Here is a 20,140-nt window from a genome sequence, read left to right as displayed (position 1 = left end):
CTAAGGGTATAAATAGACTGTTCCCCAAACAAATGAATAATGCTTACGTGAGTATATGTATAATCAAATGTAAAATGGGGGTGGAAATAGGGGAGACTTTAGGCAGAGATTATATTCAGGTTTCTATAGTGGCATTTCTGATACTATGCACAGATTGTATTCAGGTTTCCATACTGGTATTTTGATATTACTGTGCATTTAAAAGACAAGTTAAAGCATCATCAGATTAGTCTAAGACATTTAGAGGCCTTTATAATAGTGTATATCTATCCGGAGCTGGCTGGATATGGAGAATTCAGCGTCCCTATAATGACCACCATTTGATGTTATCCTGGGAGGACAATTGATGGCCTTTACCTGGGGAAGTGGAACTTGAAGGCAGACCTCTGGGGTTCAGAGAACTTACCACTGACTGTAGGCAAGTCTGTTGATTCTACCTTAGAAGTGACTTTAAATGCTTTATGGAGTGCATTTTGTGTCTGTTCTAGACATTTCCAATTGGATAATATCACAGGCATCCTTGAGGTATTATTTCAAAAAATTTGTGGGTTGTTAATAGGTGTTAGATTAAAATTGTAATAAATTAATAATAAAGGCAATTATTTAATTAAGGAAATGTTTGGTAGTAAAGTTAAATAGGATTTCTCAGAGCAATGAATTTACTTGGCTGTATTTTTGGTTTGTTTGTTTGTTTGTTTTTTGCAAACAGCATTCACCAGTTTGGGAACTGCTGATGTAGGAATTAGGGTAATTAGGATTTGGATTATTCCACATAGAATTTGCCACTTTATTGGAGGAATTGTTCTTAGTCTTTAGTCTTTCTATACTCGGAATCACCTATGGGAGTTGACAAACAAAAATACAAATGTCGGGCGTTGGTTTGAGCCTAACAAATTATAATATCTAAAAGGTATGATGTGGAAAAGCTTCCCAGTGATTCTAATGTACTCTAGAGATTGTGAACTACTGATTAAGAATATGCCTTCTGGACACTTGCTAACTGCATTCTTAATCCTATTTGAGTATGCTAATAAGCTTTTGAAAGCAGCTCATCAGCTTCTAATTGCAGGTAAGTTCACTTCTCTGTGTGCTTAACAAGCACATTGACATTCTATTTGCAAGCCCTTTTCTTGCATCAAAGGAAAAATAACTAATGGAGCATTTGTGTATTGAGGTCAATATAGGAAAGCTTAGCAAGGTGATTACTTATTTATTTTTTGTTAAAGTCCATGTAGCTTCTCCAAAAACAAATGAAACGGAAATAGAGGGGACAAGATCATTCTAATTAGAGGTTGACTTGGAACCTGTTTTTAATCTCCATGTACATATTCTACATGTTTTTCCCACCTCATTCCCCAAAAAAGCTGAACTATTCATCCTGCCTTCTTTCCACCTTGATCTTTAACCAAATGATGGAGAAAACCTGATGGGTTTATTTACTTATTAAAAGAAGGGGCTCTTCGGTGATTCAGTCGGTTAAGTGTTCGACTTCAACTTCGGTCGGCTCAGGTCATGATCTCGCAGTTTGTGAGTTGGAGCTCCACATCTGGCTGTCTGCTGTCAGCACAGAGACTGACTTGGATCCTCTGTCCCCCTTTTTCTCTGCCCTTCACCCACTCGTGCACACACACTCTCTCTCTCTGTCTCTGAAATACACAAACATTTAAAAAGAAGACTGTAGAACAAGGCAACAAATTATTTTAGCGTAAAGTATAACATGGTATACAAAAATATGTTCTACATGAATTTAAAATGCTTTATGAAATATTTCTTTTATTGCTTATGTAGATTTAAGATAAAACACGCACAACACACACACACACCACCTGCAAAAAATTTAGAAGGCGTTTGGTAGTTTATCCAGCAGCTGTCCAAGTAGGGAGACTTGTATTTAGGGGGATTTAGGGGAGCAAATTTTGCCACCCCAAGATATGCCTCTATGGAATATTGATTGTTTCAAACTGTTTTATTTTTTAAGAAACTGCAGACCCAGAAGAAGCTCTAAAAACTAAGTAGAGACATTTACTAGTATAAGGGAAATCTCCATTTGTAAGAATGTCTCCCTCAGTACCAGGAGAAAGGGAACGACTGAAGGCATGGGCTTAAATCTTAAGGCAGACTTCAATCTGTGTAACAACCTTACCTGTGTTTACTGAGCTTTTCTTGTAACCTTCCATAACTGACTTTCCACTCTCAATATTTCTTTTGTCTTTAGCTGGAGGTGGTATTTAAGGTGATGGCTTTAGCCATTTCAGTGAGTTACTGAATTTTCCTGGGTCTTTCCCATGTCTACAAGAGGTATACGTGTTAAACTTCCAATTTTCTCCTACAAATCTGTCTCGTGTCAATTTGATTCTTAGACCAGCTATAAGAATCTTGAAAAGTAGAGAAAACTTTTTTCCTCCGCAACAAGTACATAAGCATCCCTGCCACCAAGGGAAGTAAAATATCCTGCGACATAGTAAGGATGTTTCATGTGGCTTTGTGATGGATAAAATCTCTCTCCTGTTGCTCTTTTTTCCTCAGTTCTGACTATATGTTCATCATGCAGCTATCTGTTACTAATTAAGAATCCCTGGCATTTAGATTTTGAATTAGGGAATGTATTGGCTATTCAAAGTATCTCTTCCTGCCTTCCCATGGCCTACACTATCAGTCATTTCTTCTTTCTCCTCTTTTGTAGCCTCTTCTTCATTAGACCATTTCTATGAACATTTAAACAAGCTCTAGACTCTCCGGTCATTAAAAAGTTTCCAGGGACCTCTCACATCTCTAGTTTCTGTCCATTCCTGTCCCTTTCCTTGGCAGCTAGACTCCTTGAAGGAGTTATCTTATACTTCTTGTCATGTGCAACTCACATCCCCTCCATTTGACTTTCCTCCTCATTTCTGTTCATGGAAACTGCTCTCAGTAAAGTCATCAGAGACCTCCATGGTCCTGAGTTCTGTGGATACTCCTCAGCCTTTCTCTTGACCTTTTAGCAGACTTCAACACGCTCACCTTACTGGATTTATTAGTTTTCTATGACGGCTGTAACAGATTACCACAAACAGGTAGCTTAAGCCAACATAAATTTATTCTCTTGCAGTCCTGAAGGCCAGAAGTAAAAACTCAAGATGTCATCCAAACTGCACTCCCTCTGGAGGCTTTAGGAGAGAGGGAGTCTGTTCTTTGCCTCTTCAGCTTCTAGTGGCTACTGACATTCCTTGACTTGTGGCACATCACTCTAGTCTCTGCCTCCGTGGTCACATTGCCTCCTTCTCTTCTCTTCTTTTCTTATAAGGACACTCATCATTGGATTTAGGGCCTACTGGGATCATCCAAGATGATCTACTTATCTCAGTGTTCTTAATTTAGTCACATCTGCAAAGACCCTTATTCCAAATAAAGTAACTTCCTGGGTTCTAGGGATTAGGATGTGGACATATTTTGGGGGGAGGGGGCTACCATTCAACTCACTATACAGAGTTCTATCTTCCCTTGATTTGTGTGATGCCGTACTTTTCTGCTTTCCTTCTAAACTCTATGGCTTCTTCTCAGTCTCTTTTTCTGTATTTTCCTCCTCCTCTACCCGACTTTTAAAAATGTTCACATGCATCAGGTTGGGTCTTGGATCCTCTTCTAATCTCACTTTGCCCTCTCTTTCTAGGTAATATCTTCTAGTCCCGTGACTTCTATTACAATTTATATAAACGACCACTCCATATTTCTTTATTTAGTCAGAACTTTCCTATTCTTGATGCATATAGACAACCTACTTAACATAGTCATTTGACTGTTTCAGAGGCATTACAAACTTAATGTGTTCAAAATAGAACTCCTCACCCCATTTACCCCCACTCCTCATCACCACCCAAGAAAAGTTTGCGCTTCCCACAGAATTACTTAGTTCAGTGAATAACATTACCATCCACCCAGTTGCTTGCGCCAAAGTTATCCTTGATATTAACTTCACTCTATTTCCCCACGTCCATCACCAAAACAACCTAAAATAGTTTCAGAATCTGCCTACTTTCTTCTTACTGCCATTATCTTAGTCTTAAGCAGCCACCATTTTTCCATCTGGATTAGTGCATTAGCTTCCTCACTGGTCTCCTATTATCCACTCTCAGTCTCTCCAATCCATTTTCCATATGGCAGCCTGACTGATTTCAAAATATAAATTGAATCCTATTGTGATGCTGCCGGGAACCCTTTTTGAAGGCTTTCATTGCTTTTAGGATAAAATTTTAAATCTTCCGTGTAGCTTTTAATGTCCTGCACGATCTGACCCCATCTGTCTCTGCTACTTCATCTGTCTTCCTTGCCATTTTCCCACTGGTTCTCCTTTGACCTGCCAACTGTATGCATCCCTACTGTAGTTCCTGAGAGTTCCTTCCTGCCTCTGAATCTTTGCACATGTGTTTTCCTCTTTGGAAAGGAAGAAATTTTCCTTGGTCCAAGGTTCTTATAGCTGGATTAAGAAATAAATTCATGTGAGACAGATTAATAGGAGAAATCAAATGTAGTTTCATGTGTATGGGAATCCACACAGACATGAAATTCTAAAGACAGGTGGCTTGAAGCTTACATGACATTCTGAGTTAAGGAATTAGGATGGAGTCTGAGGATGTGAAGGGGAGGAAGACCTTTAGCAGGAAGGAGGGATTATTTGGAAAACAAAGGTTACCTTGTTACCTTAAATTTCTTAGGTAAAGAGGAATCTTTGTTAGGAACTCTCTTCCTGGTACAGGCTCTCCTTTCCAAGGTAAATTTAGGCACTTGAGGGGGAGTTAAAGAGCTTTTCCTGAATCTGGTGGGTTTTAGGTGCTTTAATCTCAAAATAATATTTATGCCAAAGTGGCCTATCTTGGGGCTCTTACCTTTGGCCCATACCCTCTACTCGCTATTGCTAGCTAACTTATATTTTTCAGGTATCAAAGAAAGTGTTTCTTGCTCAGGGAAACTTTTCATAACCACCACCCACTCCTGGATTTGATTAGGTCCCCCTGTTGTTTTCTGATATTCCCCTTTACCTCACCTTTTGTAACATGGATCATAATTATTCTTAATTATTTGCTTGCCTCTCTCCTGTCATAATGTGAATATCACCAGGGTGAAAACCATATACCCTCTCAAAGCACCAGTAAAGTACAGTGTCTAAGGTAAATAGGCACTCAAAAACTAATGAGTGAGTGCATCTAATGACCTGAGTTGCTAAGACATAACTGAGAATGGACCAAAGCTGAATCTAGTGTCACATATTTGAAATAAAATAAGAATTTAAACTAATATCCACAATATTTAATTTAAAAAATGGTATTAACCAGACTGAAGGAAGTTCACAAAACTCTAGGAAACAGAATAGTAGACACTAGTTTTTATAGCAACTGCTCAATAGACTTTTTCTAGATAATTCAGTCGAAAGTCCCAAGTATTTTTCACTGTCAAGCTGTTATCATGGGCACAATGCAGGTTTATAGCTTCTGAAAAATCTCAGGTTCAAAAAATAGCTAGTATTTGGTATGAGCACATTGGATCTGAAAGTTGTGAGTGTTCAAAGTGTTGAACTGATGAAGCACGTGTTGTAGAAATGTCCTACGTACATTAAAAGTCCTGAAGTTCTTTATGGCTGGGAACTAAGGTCCCTATTTCAAGCCATATATTTTAGACATGAACCCTTGACCATGGCAAAGTGCTAAAGTGAATGCTTAGCAGACCTTAGTACCCCTATTTTGACTGTGTGGTGCTATGTGCTTTCCCATCTTCAGCCCAAATGACAACTCTTATTTTCTATTTTCAGCATGTTTGTCATGTGTTTAAGAGGGAAACTGAGGTGGAGGGGGAATAAATGTCAAATAGTTCTCAGATTTCATAGTGCAGTATAGATCCAGGCCAGACATAAACTCTTTTTTCTGCTATTGAGGTCTAAATCTTGAAGAATTTCTCAAGCAGTGACCTACTTCAAACTGCACATTTGTCTGCTGATTAAATAAGAGGAATAATGTGGCAACTGATGATTTGTGTGGTGGAGCTAGTCGTCATTGTTTATCAAATACCTACATTATCTATCGCCACATGATAACTTACCACAAAGCTTAGCAGGTTAAAACAACAAACATTTATTATCTCACAGTTTCTGTGGGCCAAGAATCTGGGGGCAACTTAGGTGGGCCTCTAACTCAGAGTGTCTCATGAAGTTACAGTCAAGTAGTCAGCTAGTATGGCTGTCTCATCTGAAGGCTTAACTGGGGGAAGATGAACTAAGCTTACTCACATGGTGTTGACAGGATTCAATTCCTTTGTCACATAGGCCTCTCCATAACACAGCTGACAATATGGCAGCCATTCTGATTAGTGATCCTACTTTTTTTTTTTTAATTTTTTTTTTAACGTTTATTTATTTTTGAGACAGAGAGACAGAGCATGAACGGGGGAGGGTCAGAGAGAGGGAGACACAGAATCTGAAACAGGCTCCAGGCTCTGAGCTGTGAGCACAGAGCCCGACGCGGGGCTCGAACTCACGGACCGCGAGATCATGACCTGAGCCGAAGTCGGCCGCTTAACCGACTGAGCCACCCAGGCGCCCCAGTGATCCTACTTTTATAGCCAGGCATTTCCCCCGATTCTGGAAGTTTTGGAGGTATTTTCTTTGTCCCCACTACACTAGGATGTCACATGATGTGCCTTGATGTGGGTGAGGATCACGTGAAATAATGGATATAAAAGGTCAAAATAGGATGGTTAGAAAAACACTGTGCACTTAGAGGGCAAGCATAGTGGATGGTGAGCTAAAGAGGAGCTGGGAACAGAAAGAGAATGTTACATGAAACTCTGGAAGCAGGAAAATCAGAGAAGTTATGGGCAATGGTCCTGTCTTACCTGGTGTCTTCCCCAAGTTGGAAGGTATCCCCAAGTGCCTTACCTAGGAGTTACCAGTGTCCAGCAAAAGCTCCCCATTCCCCCCTCACTACTAAAGTCTAGGGGCACATTAAGCACTAAGGCACTAGGGCCCACAAACCAGTGTTCTTGAGCTAAGCTGGCAAATCAGCTTGCTTAACCTTTGAATCTGGTACTTTCTTTGGTCTTAAATATAGCACTATCTAGATTTTTTTTTTTTTTTAGAGTGAAGTTGGACAGATTATGCACCTGAAGTCAGAGTATAGATATGAAAGTACTTAATAAATTGTTAAACATTATACAAATTAAGTTGTTGCATTCCTTCTACTTAGAGAAACCTAAACTCTCCAATTGTGTGGAAAACACAGATAGAATGGTATAAAATGCAAATAAACACTCTATATAGCCTACTGAGAACCATTTTCCTAATATTAACAGTCCCATATCTCAATGTTTTCAACTTCTCTAAAGTATTTGCATTAAATTGGGTGACATTCCCCGTGTTGGGATTATGGTATGTTTCCATTCCCTTTCTCATGAGCGAGAGCATCCTGCAGTTTGCTCTCTGTATTCCACCGTGCTCTTGAGTCAGACAGGTTATTCTATTCTTTGTTTCTCTGCCTTCTCTTTTTCCTTATGGTCATGTGCACTTAGGATTTATTTTTTTAGGGAAAGGTAGATATTTTAGAAAACTGAATACTGGTTCTGTCTGAGTGATTTCCGTACTGATGGGGAGAAATCGCTGTGCTGCTTATAACCCACTGCGAAATGAGCCTTCAGAAATATAATACTGTTTAACCTGCTACCGAGCAAGGGTCAGGTTCTTTAAGAGTCTCTGTGCTTAGGAATACCCTACTTACTTATGCAGTTGCCCAGGCATTTAGAGCAGACTTGCCTCTATCATTGTTATGCTGCAAATGGTGGTGGTCAAAATAAAGAATTGGTTTCCTTCCTTCATTGTAGAATTATTATTATAGAGCAGTGTTTGGAATAATCATTGATTTCTTTTGTCTTTATTTAAAATATGTTAAACCAATGTATTTCATATGAGGCACCCTATTTATTTAAAATTTTTTTTAATGTTTATTTATTTTTGAGACAGAGAGAGACAGAGCATGAATGGGGGAGGGCCAGAGAGAGAGGGAGACAGAATCTGAAGCAGGCTCCAGGCTCTGAGCTGCCAGCACAGAGCCTGACACAGGGTTCGAACTCACGGACTGTGAGATCATGACCTGAGCCGAAGTCAGACGCTTAACCGACTGAGCCACCCAGGCGCCCCGAGGCACCCTATTTAAACCAACAGTGGGGCGCTTGGGTGGCTTAGTCGGTTAAGCGTCTGACTTCAGCTCAGGTCAAGATCTCATGGTTCATGGGTTTAAGCCAGGCATCAGGCTCTGTGCAGACAGCTCAGAGCCTGGAGCCTGCTTCCAATTCGGTGTCTCCCTCGCTCTGGGCCCCTCCACCACTTGTGCTCTCTCTCTCTCTCTGTCTCTCAAATAAACAAACAAAAAAAAATTTTTTTTTAAACCAACAGTGAATTAAACGGGTTCTGTCATAAATGAAATTCTTTTTGAGATATCAGTGAGTTGGTTTTTCATCTCTTCTTTACTCTTCACAATTCTACCTTGTCTTTTAAAAAGATTAGACTTTCTAGTGTTCATAACAGGTTAGAAAGTTGCAAGAACTTTAAAGGGGAGTAAGCAATAATTTTTTAGTGCACCCAGACATAGAGAAAGACTTTTTTCATGAATCTTGCCAAGATGGAAATGAATGAAGAAAGAAGTTGTTAAATAAAACTCAAAGATGCCCCAAGGAGGATGGAGGTGGGGATGGAGTGGAGATTGAGATTGTGAGCCTCCCTCTTGCTTATTGCAAATTGAAACTCTAATTAGAGGAAAATTATGCATATGAAACAATACCGTTAAGTAGTATTAACACTCGTTAGGTGCAGGAGCTTAGAGGAAGGAAGCAGGGAGTAAAGACTGCAGTGCTTTTGGAAGAATGGTTAAGATTTAAATAAAGAACAGGAAAAAGACACATTCCAGATGAGAGCAAACACATCAGTGTGGATTTGGAAGCCAAGTATAAGCAACTAAAAAAGATACGTATGTACTTTAAAAAACCATAGACAGGGGCGCCTGGGTGGCGCAGTCGGTTAAGCATCGGACTTCAGCCAGGTCACGATCTCGCGGTCCGTGAGTTCGAGCCCCACGTCAGGCTCTGGGCTGATGGCTCAGAGCCTGGAGCCTGTTTCCGATTCTGTGTCTCCCTCTCTCTCTGCCCCTGCCCCGTTAATGCTCTGTCTCTCTCTGTCCCAAAAATAAATAAACGTTGAAAAAAAAAACAAAAAAAAAACCATAGACACACATACAAGATATAGACAAAAATTAAGGCCACCAAAAACTGCCACCAAAAAAATTAAGCAAGTAAAACTAATATAGTATTTTTAATTTATAAATTCTTTTATGAAAAATAAAAATCTTGACAAATGTAATACAAGTTCTTACAACAAATAAAAGGTATATATCCTGATAGAAAAATGGTCAAAATACTTTAGTAGAAAAATGACAAAACAAGAAATAAAAACGGCCAGTAAGTATATCTCAAAATATTCAACCTCAGCAAAAATCAAAGAAATGTAAACATAAACAATAAATGGCAAGTTTTCTCTTATGAGACTGACAGCAGTTTGAAAAATAATAATACCTGGGGCATTGGGGTGGCTCAGTAGGTTAAGCGTCCAACTCTTGATTTCAGCTAGGGTTATGATCTCATGTTTCATGAGATTGAGTCTCACATCAGGCTCCACGCTAACAGCTCAAAGCCTGCTTAGGATTCTCTGTCACCTCTCTCCTGCCCCCCACCCATGCTCTGTCTCTCACAAAATAAGTAAATAAACATTTAAAAAATAATAACAATACACACGAATGCAGGGGAATGGATACTTACTACTGGTGGGAATTTAAATTCTTATGGCAGTGTGGCAATGAATTGAGGGCCTTAGAAAAAACGTAGTTTCCATTGGTGCCTGGGGGGCTCAGTCTGTTAAGCATCCAACTTCAGTTTAGGTCATGATCTCGCAGTTCAGGGGTTTGAGCCCCACATTGGGCTCTGTGCTGACAGCTCAGAGCCTGGAGCCTGCTTCAGATTCTGTGTCTCCCTGTCTCTCTGCCCCTCCCCTGCTCATGCTCTGTCTCTCTCTCTCAAAAATAAATAAACATTTTTAAAAAACCACATCGTTTCCAATATAGCAGTTTCTAGGAGTTATCTTAAGGAAGTCATTGAAAAAGATGAACACAAGATGTTCATCTAACCTTTATAACATGGAAACATTGTAAATATCCCAAAAGACAGTATGGTGATATTAACATAAAAATGAGAAAATGCAAATGATAGAGCATCATGCTGTTACTCTAAGAATGGATGCTTGGGGAAAGTGTGTGCGTATATGTGCCTGCATACACTTAGGGGACATCAGAGAGGTTATATGCACTACATCGTTAATAGTCTTTAACTCTGGATAGTTGGACAACTGGTAACCTTAATTATCTCTTTTTTGTTTATCAAGACACTGAATATGTGTTACCTTTTGAAATATGATTTATAGGGGCGCCTGGGTGGCTCAGTCGGTTGGGCGTCCGACTTTGGCTCAGGTCATGATCTTGCGGTCCGTGAGTTCGAGCCCTGAGTCGGGCTCTGTGCTGACAGCTCAGAGCCTGGAGCCTGTTTCAGATTCTGTGTCTCCCTCTCTGACCTTCCCCCATTCATGCTCTGTCTCTCTCTGTCTCAAAAATGAATAAACGTTAAAAAAAATTTTTTTTAAAAAGAAATATGATTTATAGAAAAACAGCTTGAGAATCAGAATAAGGGGCAGTTGCTTACAATGTTCATTAAGAATGCATTTTTTTGAGGCACTGGGTGGTTCAGTTGATAGAGCATGCAACTCTTGATCATGAGTTCAAGCCCCATGTTGGGCATGTAGTCTGCTTAAAATAAAATAAAATAATCAAAAAAATGCATTTTCTCTACCTACTTAAACATTAACGAAACTGTGTGACCTTAATTAGGTTCTAGAACCTGCAAAAAAGTTGGCTTGGAAAGATTCCCCCTCCCTCACTTGCCTAGAAAGGCTAACTAAGCCTAGACATTTTTTCTTTGAACTCTTTTTTTAAAATGTTCATTTATTTATTTTGAGAGAGAAAGAGAGAGAGAGAGGGAGAGAGAGAGAGAAGAGGGGGCAGAGGGGGAGAAAGAGAATCCCAAGCAGGCTCCACACTCAGCGCAGAGCCTGACGTGGGGCTCAATCTCATGACTGTGAGATCATGACCTGAGCCAAAATCAAGAGTTGGATGCTTAACTGACTGAGCCACCCAGTTGCACCTCTTTTAACTCTTTAAGAATTCTACATCTGCATAGTTGATAATTGCAGAATATGGTTAATTTTATAACAGTTACAGGCTAATGGTTTCTGTTCATCTATAGTTAGTAACTTTGACTTAGAACTTCAGAAGCTTCTGGAAGAATCTGGATGTTGTAGATTTTCATTTCCTTGATCCTTGTAACATTTTGTCCTGCTTTTTGCTCCTGTCTAGATTCTATCATAATGAATGGATCCAGTGTAGCCAATACATCACCTAATGTAAAATCCAAAGAGGACCAAGGATTAAATGGGCACGATGAGAAGGAAAACCCATTTGCAGAGTACATGTGGATGGAGAATGAAGAAGATTTCAACAGACAGGTAAAGAAAGAAGTGGAACGGCTTTAATATCTTGCCATCCATCTGTAACGAAAGAAATGGATTTGTCGGCTTTAGAATAATTTAAAAATGCATGGAGGCCTGGTCTGGGCTGACCAAGGAGCCTCTTCAGCTGGTAAGACACCAGAGTAACAGTACTTTGGAGGAAGATCCTTATTCTTTTCTCTCACTTTGATTACAAGAGGCTCTCGTGCCGTGGTGATCTGGTATAGGCTTCTGCAAAACAACAGCTGTGTGAAGACAGGCCAGCCTGGCATGCCCCCCTGCCCCCATGGGAATTCAGGGACTGGCAGAATGTGTGTCTGAGATGGAGAAGTGTGCTAGGTAGGAAAAGGCTAGACTGTTTGAACAAAGGTTCAGCAGTAACCTGTTGTCTTGTATCTCTGTGATGTTGATAGCCCAAGGTAGGCATTCCAGGTAGACAGTGATTCTGTGACCACATGGTTCTTCCGTGGTGTTTCTCTGCCATAGCAGGGCATTTATCAGCTGAGTAACTGAAGGATAACTGAAAGTCTAGCCACTGGGAAATGGGGAGAGCTAAAGGCCGAGGAAGAGATCTCCTTTTAACCAAGTGATGCCAAAGTGTTCACACCCCTTCTGGGGGCTGTTACATGATGAATAGTAATGTGGCCATCGCCAGCATGGGAGACGGGATGTGACTTTAACTGAAAAGCCTGGTGCTCTGGAAAGAAGGAAACAAGTTTATCTGGGCAACCAACAGTTTCCACCCCCGTCAGCTCACTGTGTCATGATTTGTGTGAACAGCACATAGACCATGCTGCCCGTCACATCCCTGTGCCCAGGTAACTGTTTTTGTGGCTGCGCCAGTGAGTAAGGGTAGATTTAATAGGGAGGAGCACACTGTGATGCTCCTGTGTAGAGGCAGGGCAGATCTTGAGCAGTCGTGTTAAATCTTATGGCTTGGAAATATGTTGTGCTTGTTGTTACTTTAAGTACTTCAGACTATCTAATTTACTTGAGATCAAAGTGTGGCTAATTGTAATGCCACTATTTTTACATCTTGTGCTACTGGTGACTTTTGAATTCATGAATAACTGTATGAGCTAGTCTGGGTGATTGTTTTTGCTTGACTTTCCCTCTGGTGGTGGTGCTAGTGAACTGTGAATCTGTCACCATGTAGGGTAGCCCACGGGAAAGGGATAGCCAAATGTGAAGCCCAGGACCTGTTAAAATCACACTTAATCTGCAGAGTGAACCATACTCTTTACTATGAGTTAACAATGCCTGCAAAGAAGGTGTAAAATATGCTAGATGTATATTGCTTTAGATTAAGGCAATCTTTAAGAAATACAGAGTTGTTTAGATATTCATATTTTTCCTTGCTTTGGAAGGCTACCTACATCGATGACATCATTTTCTATTGGTTTGCCAAAAAGTGTTCTTTATATCTTTCTAAGGTTCTGAAAGTATTTTTCTCCTTTAGGGGCCTCATTACCAGAAAAGTGGGCCAGAAGCTGGGAGTTGGTTTTGATTTAATCTCCACTACCCAGGTAGTGGTCTAGTTCTGTAATTCCTGTACCTTTTCATACTTATAAAATGGGAAATTTAAGAAGAATTGCTTCTTAACAAGGTTGAGAAAAGAATCTCACACTTTAAAATGATTTTCTGTAAGCGCCGTCTGAATGAAAAGTATTTTTGTCACATATTTGAGATGTTAGAAGAGGTATGAAGACCTTGACTTTCTGCTATTCTGAATAACTGTTTCCTTAGTCTTATTGTTGATGGAATGTGGTTGAAAAAAACCAAAACTTACATTTTCTCTGGCCAGTCATTCGAAGCATCTTAATTCTTAGTAGACCTCATACAAGATCATTCTTAATAGCAGAATAAGGACCTCTGAAAGAAAGAGGCAGAAAACTGGAAGGGGCAAGTCCCACCAGGACGGTAAGTCTGAGCTCATCACCTTTGCTTGCTAGGTGGAGGAGGAGCTGCAGGAGCAAGACTTCTTAGACCGCTGTTTCCAGGAGATGCTGGATGAAGAAGACCAAGACTGGTTTATCCCCTCACGAGATCTGCCTCCGGCTATGGGACAGTTGCAGCAGCAGTTAAATGGACTGTCAGTCAGCGATGGCCATGATTCCGAAGACATTTTGGTAAGAGCCATATGCAGACGCACACGAGACATAGTGAAAAGAATATGGGATTTGGAGTCACAGACTTCCCTTGGGGCCCTATACCCTTGGGCCCATCTCTGGAGCCTCTGAGCCCCCGTTTCTTCACTCATCCCACGGACACGCATAAGAGGGTGCGACGAAGATGCGTTGTGCCGCATAAAGTGCCGTGAAAACACGATTGTCGCAGCAGCGCCAGCTTTTATTTTCCCCAGTGGGCTTTTCAAAGTAAAATTGGGATTAAGGGTAAGAATTGGAACACAGAGGAGGTTTGGTTTCAAATTAGCATTTGCTCTTGTTGTTCTTTCCTTTTACTGTTCCTCAAATCTGTATTTATAGTTTCAAATGATGCGGTTATAAAAATTGCCTGTTCGTTTCGGAAGGAACATGACTCCTAAGAGGCCATTTCCCACTTAAAATTAGAAGACTGGATAAACCAATTTCCTGCCTTTCATGTTTACTTAAAGTCAGAATTCTGTGAGTGGCTTAGTTCTCCCAGAACTCATGTTCCAAATGACTGTGCCCCGCGGTTTGCCCAGGTCCCAGGTTTTGGACTTTCACAAGAGAGTGGATCACCAAAGAGAAAGCAGTGAGGGGGAAAATAAAGGGATTGTGGTAACCAAACTGGTTTGGCGGAATACTCTGATTTTCATCGAGTTAAGGTAGTCAGTGAATTGAGAAATTATTTTTGGAGTCAGACTTCCAAGCCTCTAATGAAAGTGTCATGAAGGGAACAGGAGTGTAAAGCAGGAAGGAGAAAATGAGGTTGGTCAAGGCTTTATATGTCAGGAGCCATTGAGAGCAGCCCAACAATAACAGCCTGGTAATAATGGAAGCATGCAGAAAATAACCTTGAAAGTGGGATTTATTATCTCTTGGTTCTTCTTTCAGAGCAAAAGTAACCTGAACCCGGATGCCAAGGAATTTATTCCGGGAGTGAAGTACTGAACTGACAGAAAGCTTTGAGGAGAACTTGTATGTCCCCACATCTGGGGACAGTGCTGCACAAAGAGGCAGAGCTGAAGAGGGGGGTGGGGTGGGCGAGGGGTGCACAGTGGGGAAGGGGGACAGTGGTTTAACTTGACACTGTGAGTGGAGTAACTAATGTGCTCAGTCTTACTCTACAAGCCTCTGAGTCTTTCTCTTTTGTTCTACAGACTTTGGTTTTGAGCAGTTTCCTATTATTATTATTACTAGCTTTTTGAGGTAAGGAAATTGCAATCTTTTTTTCCCTTTATCAGGAATGTTCTGCTGTGTGTGTTTAAACAAAATAAGCTGACCAAGAAAATCTGGGTGTTAAGAATGCCCTTCTCACCCTGCTGTACACTTACCAAGGGCAGTGAGCACCTGGAGAACTACTTATCGAGTCCGTTAAGCTGGATGAGAAGAGGGACGAGTGGAAGAAGCAGGTGTTGCAAATCAGAGTTCTCGGCCCAGCTCCCTTGACTCCCAGGGCTTTCCTGCAATGAACCGGATTACCGTGGCTGCCAAGCCCATGTCTCCTTGCCTGGAACCCCATTCAAGAAAACACAGATTTAAAGTACTGGGTTATGGTAACTCTTGTGATGGCTAATGGAGGTTGTAAACCAGCAGGGGAGGGCTGTGACAGTTACTGTCCCTTGGGTCGCTTGGGTCACTCAATCACTGCTGACCTGTTCTTAAGCCTCTGCTTAGAGCCATCACTGAACTCATTATTCATTATTTACAAGGTAAAAGAGCTCTAGGATGGGTTTGTCACTTTGACTCTCATGGCATCTAGTCCCCTATCTCCTTTCCGCCCCAACCCTACTCTGTTTTTAAGGAAAGATACTGTTACCAAAGGTGAAGCAGAGGCATGCTGTGTGGGCCATCAGCTTCCGCCTGGAGAAGTCAACCTTGAATCCTGTTAGTTGTGTCTTAAGAGTATTTTAACAATTTTTTGCCAGCCCTGTGAAGACTTGGTCCTCCTGATGTCTTCCCTTATTAGTAAATTATTCCCAATAATTTTGCCCAAGTAAACATATTTTTCTGGACACCAGCAAGAAGCTCCATTCACAATTTGGATGCTTCTCCCCACCTTACGGAATTATACAAAAGAACTCAAAAAAAGCCTGGGAGAATGAGTCTTGGTTGACCCATGTGACCATGTGACCCACTGGTACAGTTTCAGCAATTATAAAGTTTTGCTGTTCCCTGACCCCCAGCTTTGCAAGTTTTCTAGGTTGGGCTCTTCGGGTATGTTCCTTTTGTCTTTCCCGACTATAAGTCACAGGGGTTTGGGCTGATACTCATAAGGAATTAAAATGGGCACCAGAAGCTGCCTTTGTGTGATAAAGATGTAGATGGCAGAGTTAGGTCTAAAAGAGAACATGTCTTAGTCCTGGCCGTTCTCCCAGGACAAGGATTTGCAGAGGCCCGAGGGGCACAGTGGCTTCTGTGTGACTGCTACTGTGTTGTGCGACAGGCCTATTAGGAAAAGGCCATGTAACGAAATAAAGTCTGTTAAATTCAGTATGTGGATATGGGACAGAGGTTGGAAGGAAAGGACCAGCGTCTAGAAAGCTTAGGAATCTCTCCCTTTTCTTATGTGCTTCCTTGTTGACTTTTTGAACAGCTGCAGGCTAATGTCAGTTTTAAAATATGAACCCACATCTTTCCCTCATTTGAGTCTATAGGATGGCATTGTTTGAAGAATGGCCCTTTTTGTTAGGTCAACGACATAGGAGAGTAGCTTAAGGAGCTTGTACTGCCAGACATGCATGTTAATTCCTGAAGCCTCTACCCTGAGAGAATGGAACGCTTAACCCATTTTCAGGGAGGCCTCTGAATAAAGAAACTTCTTTATTCCAGCTTCAGCTTTCAGCTGGGGTTGTTGCCTGTAATAGGGAAAGGGCCTTGGAAGTGCAGGAATAGAGGTGTGTCTGTGCTGGGACCCCTTTTCCTCCTTCAGTCTCCATTACCTTATCCAAGCTCAGAGTCCTGAAGGCTGTTGGAAATATGTTGAGACTGCAGAAAGAGCCGTTTTCTAGAGTGTGGGTGTCTCCATCACAAAGATACAACGGATTCTCGTGTGGCTCCCAATCTGGAAAGTCCTATAAGGATCCAGGTGGAGCCATTTCTTCATTCTGAAGAAGGCTTGTTCTCCTGACCAGGATAGGCTAAGATACTATGTGCAGTCCAAGTCCTGTCTGCTGGGGAGTTCCATTTTGGATGCCAGTCTTTAGCACGGGTTTCACGAGGCAGATTTGGTCAGGACTAAGAGAGCTCCCTGCCACATGAGCAGTGAAACCTGAGGGCTGGACTTTCCAGTCCTATCCAGACACAAGAGTGTGCTGACTCCAGGATCAGGAAGCAGCCAGCAATGTGACTGGCCCCTTTCTTAACGAGTAGGCTCACACTGCAGTTTCTTTCCGTAGCCTGGCTCTTTTCTCCATTGTTCAGATCTTGTGAGGCAGGAGCACAGTTGTCACCCAGATCATAGGCTCAGCTAGAGAGTTTGCCAGCTCCTTAGCAGAAAAATTCATGTGGGTCTCGTTGGACCTTCACTGGGAAAAGGCTGGGGGCCTCTGTCTCCAACTTTTGCCCTTTGTAGCAAACATTCTGACTGAGTACCAGCCGGGGCATCTTTACCCTTTAAGGGCAAGGCTGGTATTTCTAAGTGATTATTTTCATGTTGAATTTAAGCCACTACTGTGTTTAAACTTTTCCTATTGGCAACTGAAGTTTGAGGATTTGCATAGAAATACAATATGTATTTTCAACATGTGCCAATTCTGGCAGGTCCCAGTGTTAGTTTATTAGTGACTGATTTCTGAGTCTTGTGATTATTGGACTCTAAAACTCCAAGATGAAAATGGTTTTATCTCTTGCTCTTCAAGAGAAAAAAAAAAAACAAATCGAGGAAGTGCCTTTTCAGTTTCTCCACGTCTTTGAACTGCAGCGGAAAACCTGACGGACACAGCCTAGGCCTAAGCACCTGCAGCTGTGGGTCCTTGGGCATTCCTGACACAACAGCTGACTCTGGGGGTCACGTATGGTCAAACCAAAACGGATTGTAAGGAAAAGGCTGGACCTTTGCAGCACCTTTGGTTTTCAAAGTCAAAACAGCTGGGGTCTCTTTAAGAGGCTAACTATGGCCTAAAAAATGTTTTCAGTGAAATACTAAGCAGCATTTTTTAAATTGTGTACTGTCCTAGTGTGAGTTTTGTCTTGATTTTGGAGAGGCCAAGAAGTAAGGAGGTCACTAAAATAGTCTGGCAATTATAGATGTCAGAGAGGAGAGCTGTGTGAAGGAGGAGCTGAAGGAAACAGTTTGACTGTATTAGTGCCGCTGCAGACCCCACGTAGACACATCAGGCACCCAGGAATGGATGCTGCTGTGATCGGAGGGGACAAGTGTTCTTCGATAAGGGTCCCAGCATCACAGGTTAATAATGTTTGTTGGTTTAGGTGACGTGTAGCAGACTTCTGACAAATCTGACCAAGATTTGGGGGTGTCCACCTATTGGGGAAGACTGTATATCTATCCCCAGCCACTCCCTGGGGGTAATGCGTGCGTTTGGGAAATGAGTGGAGAGAACAGGAGGATTGACCCAGATCTGCTGTACGCTATGCTATTTACTATAAAATGGTACAACGTTTTCACTCTGTAACTCAACACTAAGGGATAATCCTGCCCTGTTGATTGTGAGCCTTCAGAAATGTTTAATGCTTGATGTGTGGTTTGGGAAGCAGGGATTTTTTTGACAACAACTTTACTGAGGCATATCTTACATATAAAATTCACCCATTTCAAGTTATTTTAGTAAGTTTCCTGAGTGGTAGGAAACCACCATAACCATACTCACCTTTACAACATTTTCATCCTCCTCCCACCCCCAGATCCTTCGTGCTCTTTTACATGATAATCCCTTATATTTCTGTCTCTATAAATTTGCCTTTTCTGGGCATCATATCAATGGAATCCTACAAACTGTGGTCTCTTATATCTGGCTTTTCTCACTTAGCATATTTTTGAGTTTCATCCATGAAGTATATAACTTGCGTTGGTAGTTTCTTCCTTTATAGTGCTCGGTAGTATTCCATTGACGGATATACCACAGTTTGTCAGCAGGTAATCTTTTAAACTTGGATTTCAGCCTCCTGTGTTCTGAACAGAACTCAGAGGGAACTCCTAGGGAAGCTGCTGTGCATGTCAAAGGAACTGCTTACCAGAACCAGCTTCGTCACCAGAAGCTCCACATGAGGAGCCTCGACTGCAGAAATTTTTATAATTTTGCAACTTCTTTTTTATAAGGAACTTTCGTGCTGTCTACACATCAGGACTTTTGAAACATCTGATAATTTAATGAGTATGTTTTGATGGACACAAAAGTGAAACCATCTGTACTCTGTTGGTATTTATCTTCTTGAACTGGATGGAGGGGATCTCTGAACTTTCTGAATACAGTATTGTCTCCATTACAAAGTTGAGCATGTATTAAAGATTGTGCTGCCTCTGTTGGATGGATTTGGAGAAGACAGCCAGCAAAGGAGGTCTCGAGAAAGGGAGGGGAGCCTGTGGAACAAGAAGTCCTGAGGGTCTACGCATGGCTCACCCATCTGGTGGTGTGGATGGCATAGTGCTGATGGTGCCCCGCGGCAGCTTAGTGCAATGTCTTGACTTTGGACTGTGATCCCCGTTTCACAAGTGTTTAAAAGCTGTTTTTGTTCCCTCCCCCTCCCCAAATAAACATTACAGGGTAGTTACTAATACTTCTTTGGGGGAGGGGGAGGGCTTTAAAATTGAAGAAAATGATTTTCATAAAAATATAAAAAATGGGAAAAAAGTTACTTTTTAAAAATTTTGCTATACAAACCAAATGGCAGCTGTGGAAAGTCTCAATAAAATGAGAATAAATTGCATTTACTGCTGGCAGCATACTGTTTTTCCTAAGGTTGAATTATATGTCCTCATACAGGGAGTGTATGTGTGGTGTATGTGTGAGAGATTTTTGTCCCAAGATGGAACGTGGTTTTAGTTGCATTTTTCATTCTAGTGTTAGGAAGTAGTAAAAGCATTGACTTGGAGTCACGATGCCAAGTGAATCCCACCTCCACCACTTTCTTAGTGCCTTCAGCCTGCACCTCAGTTATAAAGATGTGACACCTCCCTCCTGGGGCTGTTGTGAAAATCAGACTGCATTTAATCTCAAAATACTGCTTGGCATAGGGAAGATGCTTCATTCTTAGTGGCAGTCGCAGCAGTAACATGCACAGTTTGTTTGTTTGTTTTTAATGTTTATTTTAGAGAGTATGTGTGCACGGAAGCAGGAAAGGGGCAGAGAAAGAGGGAGACAGAGGATCAAAGCAGGCTTCTCACTGACCGCAGAGAGCCCAACGGGAGGCTCGA

At 41.4% G+C, this 20,140-nt stretch overlaps 1 protein-coding gene across 2 annotated transcripts in view; it reads left to right on the top strand.

Annotated features, from left to right (window-relative positions):
* The window catches only part of PAIP2B (poly(A) binding protein interacting protein 2B), a 29,405-nt gene extending 14,610 nt beyond the window's left edge, over positions 1 to 14,795 (top strand). For both annotated transcript variants that reach the window (XM_047069073.1, XM_047069072.1), the window contains exons 2-4: positions 11,472 to 11,620; positions 13,576 to 13,752; positions 14,662 to 14,795. In XM_047069073.1, coding sequence (XP_046925029.1) covers positions 11,483 to 11,620; positions 13,576 to 13,752; positions 14,662 to 14,718 — 372 coding nt within the window. In that variant the 5' untranslated portion in view covers positions 11,472 to 11,482 and the 3' untranslated portion in view covers positions 14,719 to 14,795. The remainder of the gene's footprint in view (positions 1 to 11,471; positions 11,621 to 13,575; positions 13,753 to 14,661) is intronic.
* Positions 14,796 to 20,140: the final 5,345 nt, after the last annotated feature.

This window comes from Lynx rufus, unplaced genomic scaffold (genome assembly GCF_022079265.1).
Source record: "Lynx rufus isolate CCGP_SWC_20201006 ecotype Redwood Valley unplaced genomic scaffold, mLynRuf1.p SCAF_8, whole genome shotgun sequence".
Taxonomy (NCBI): domain Eukaryota; kingdom Metazoa; phylum Chordata; class Mammalia; order Carnivora; family Felidae; genus Lynx; species Lynx rufus.
This window is presented reverse-complemented; position numbering and strand designations above follow the sequence as displayed.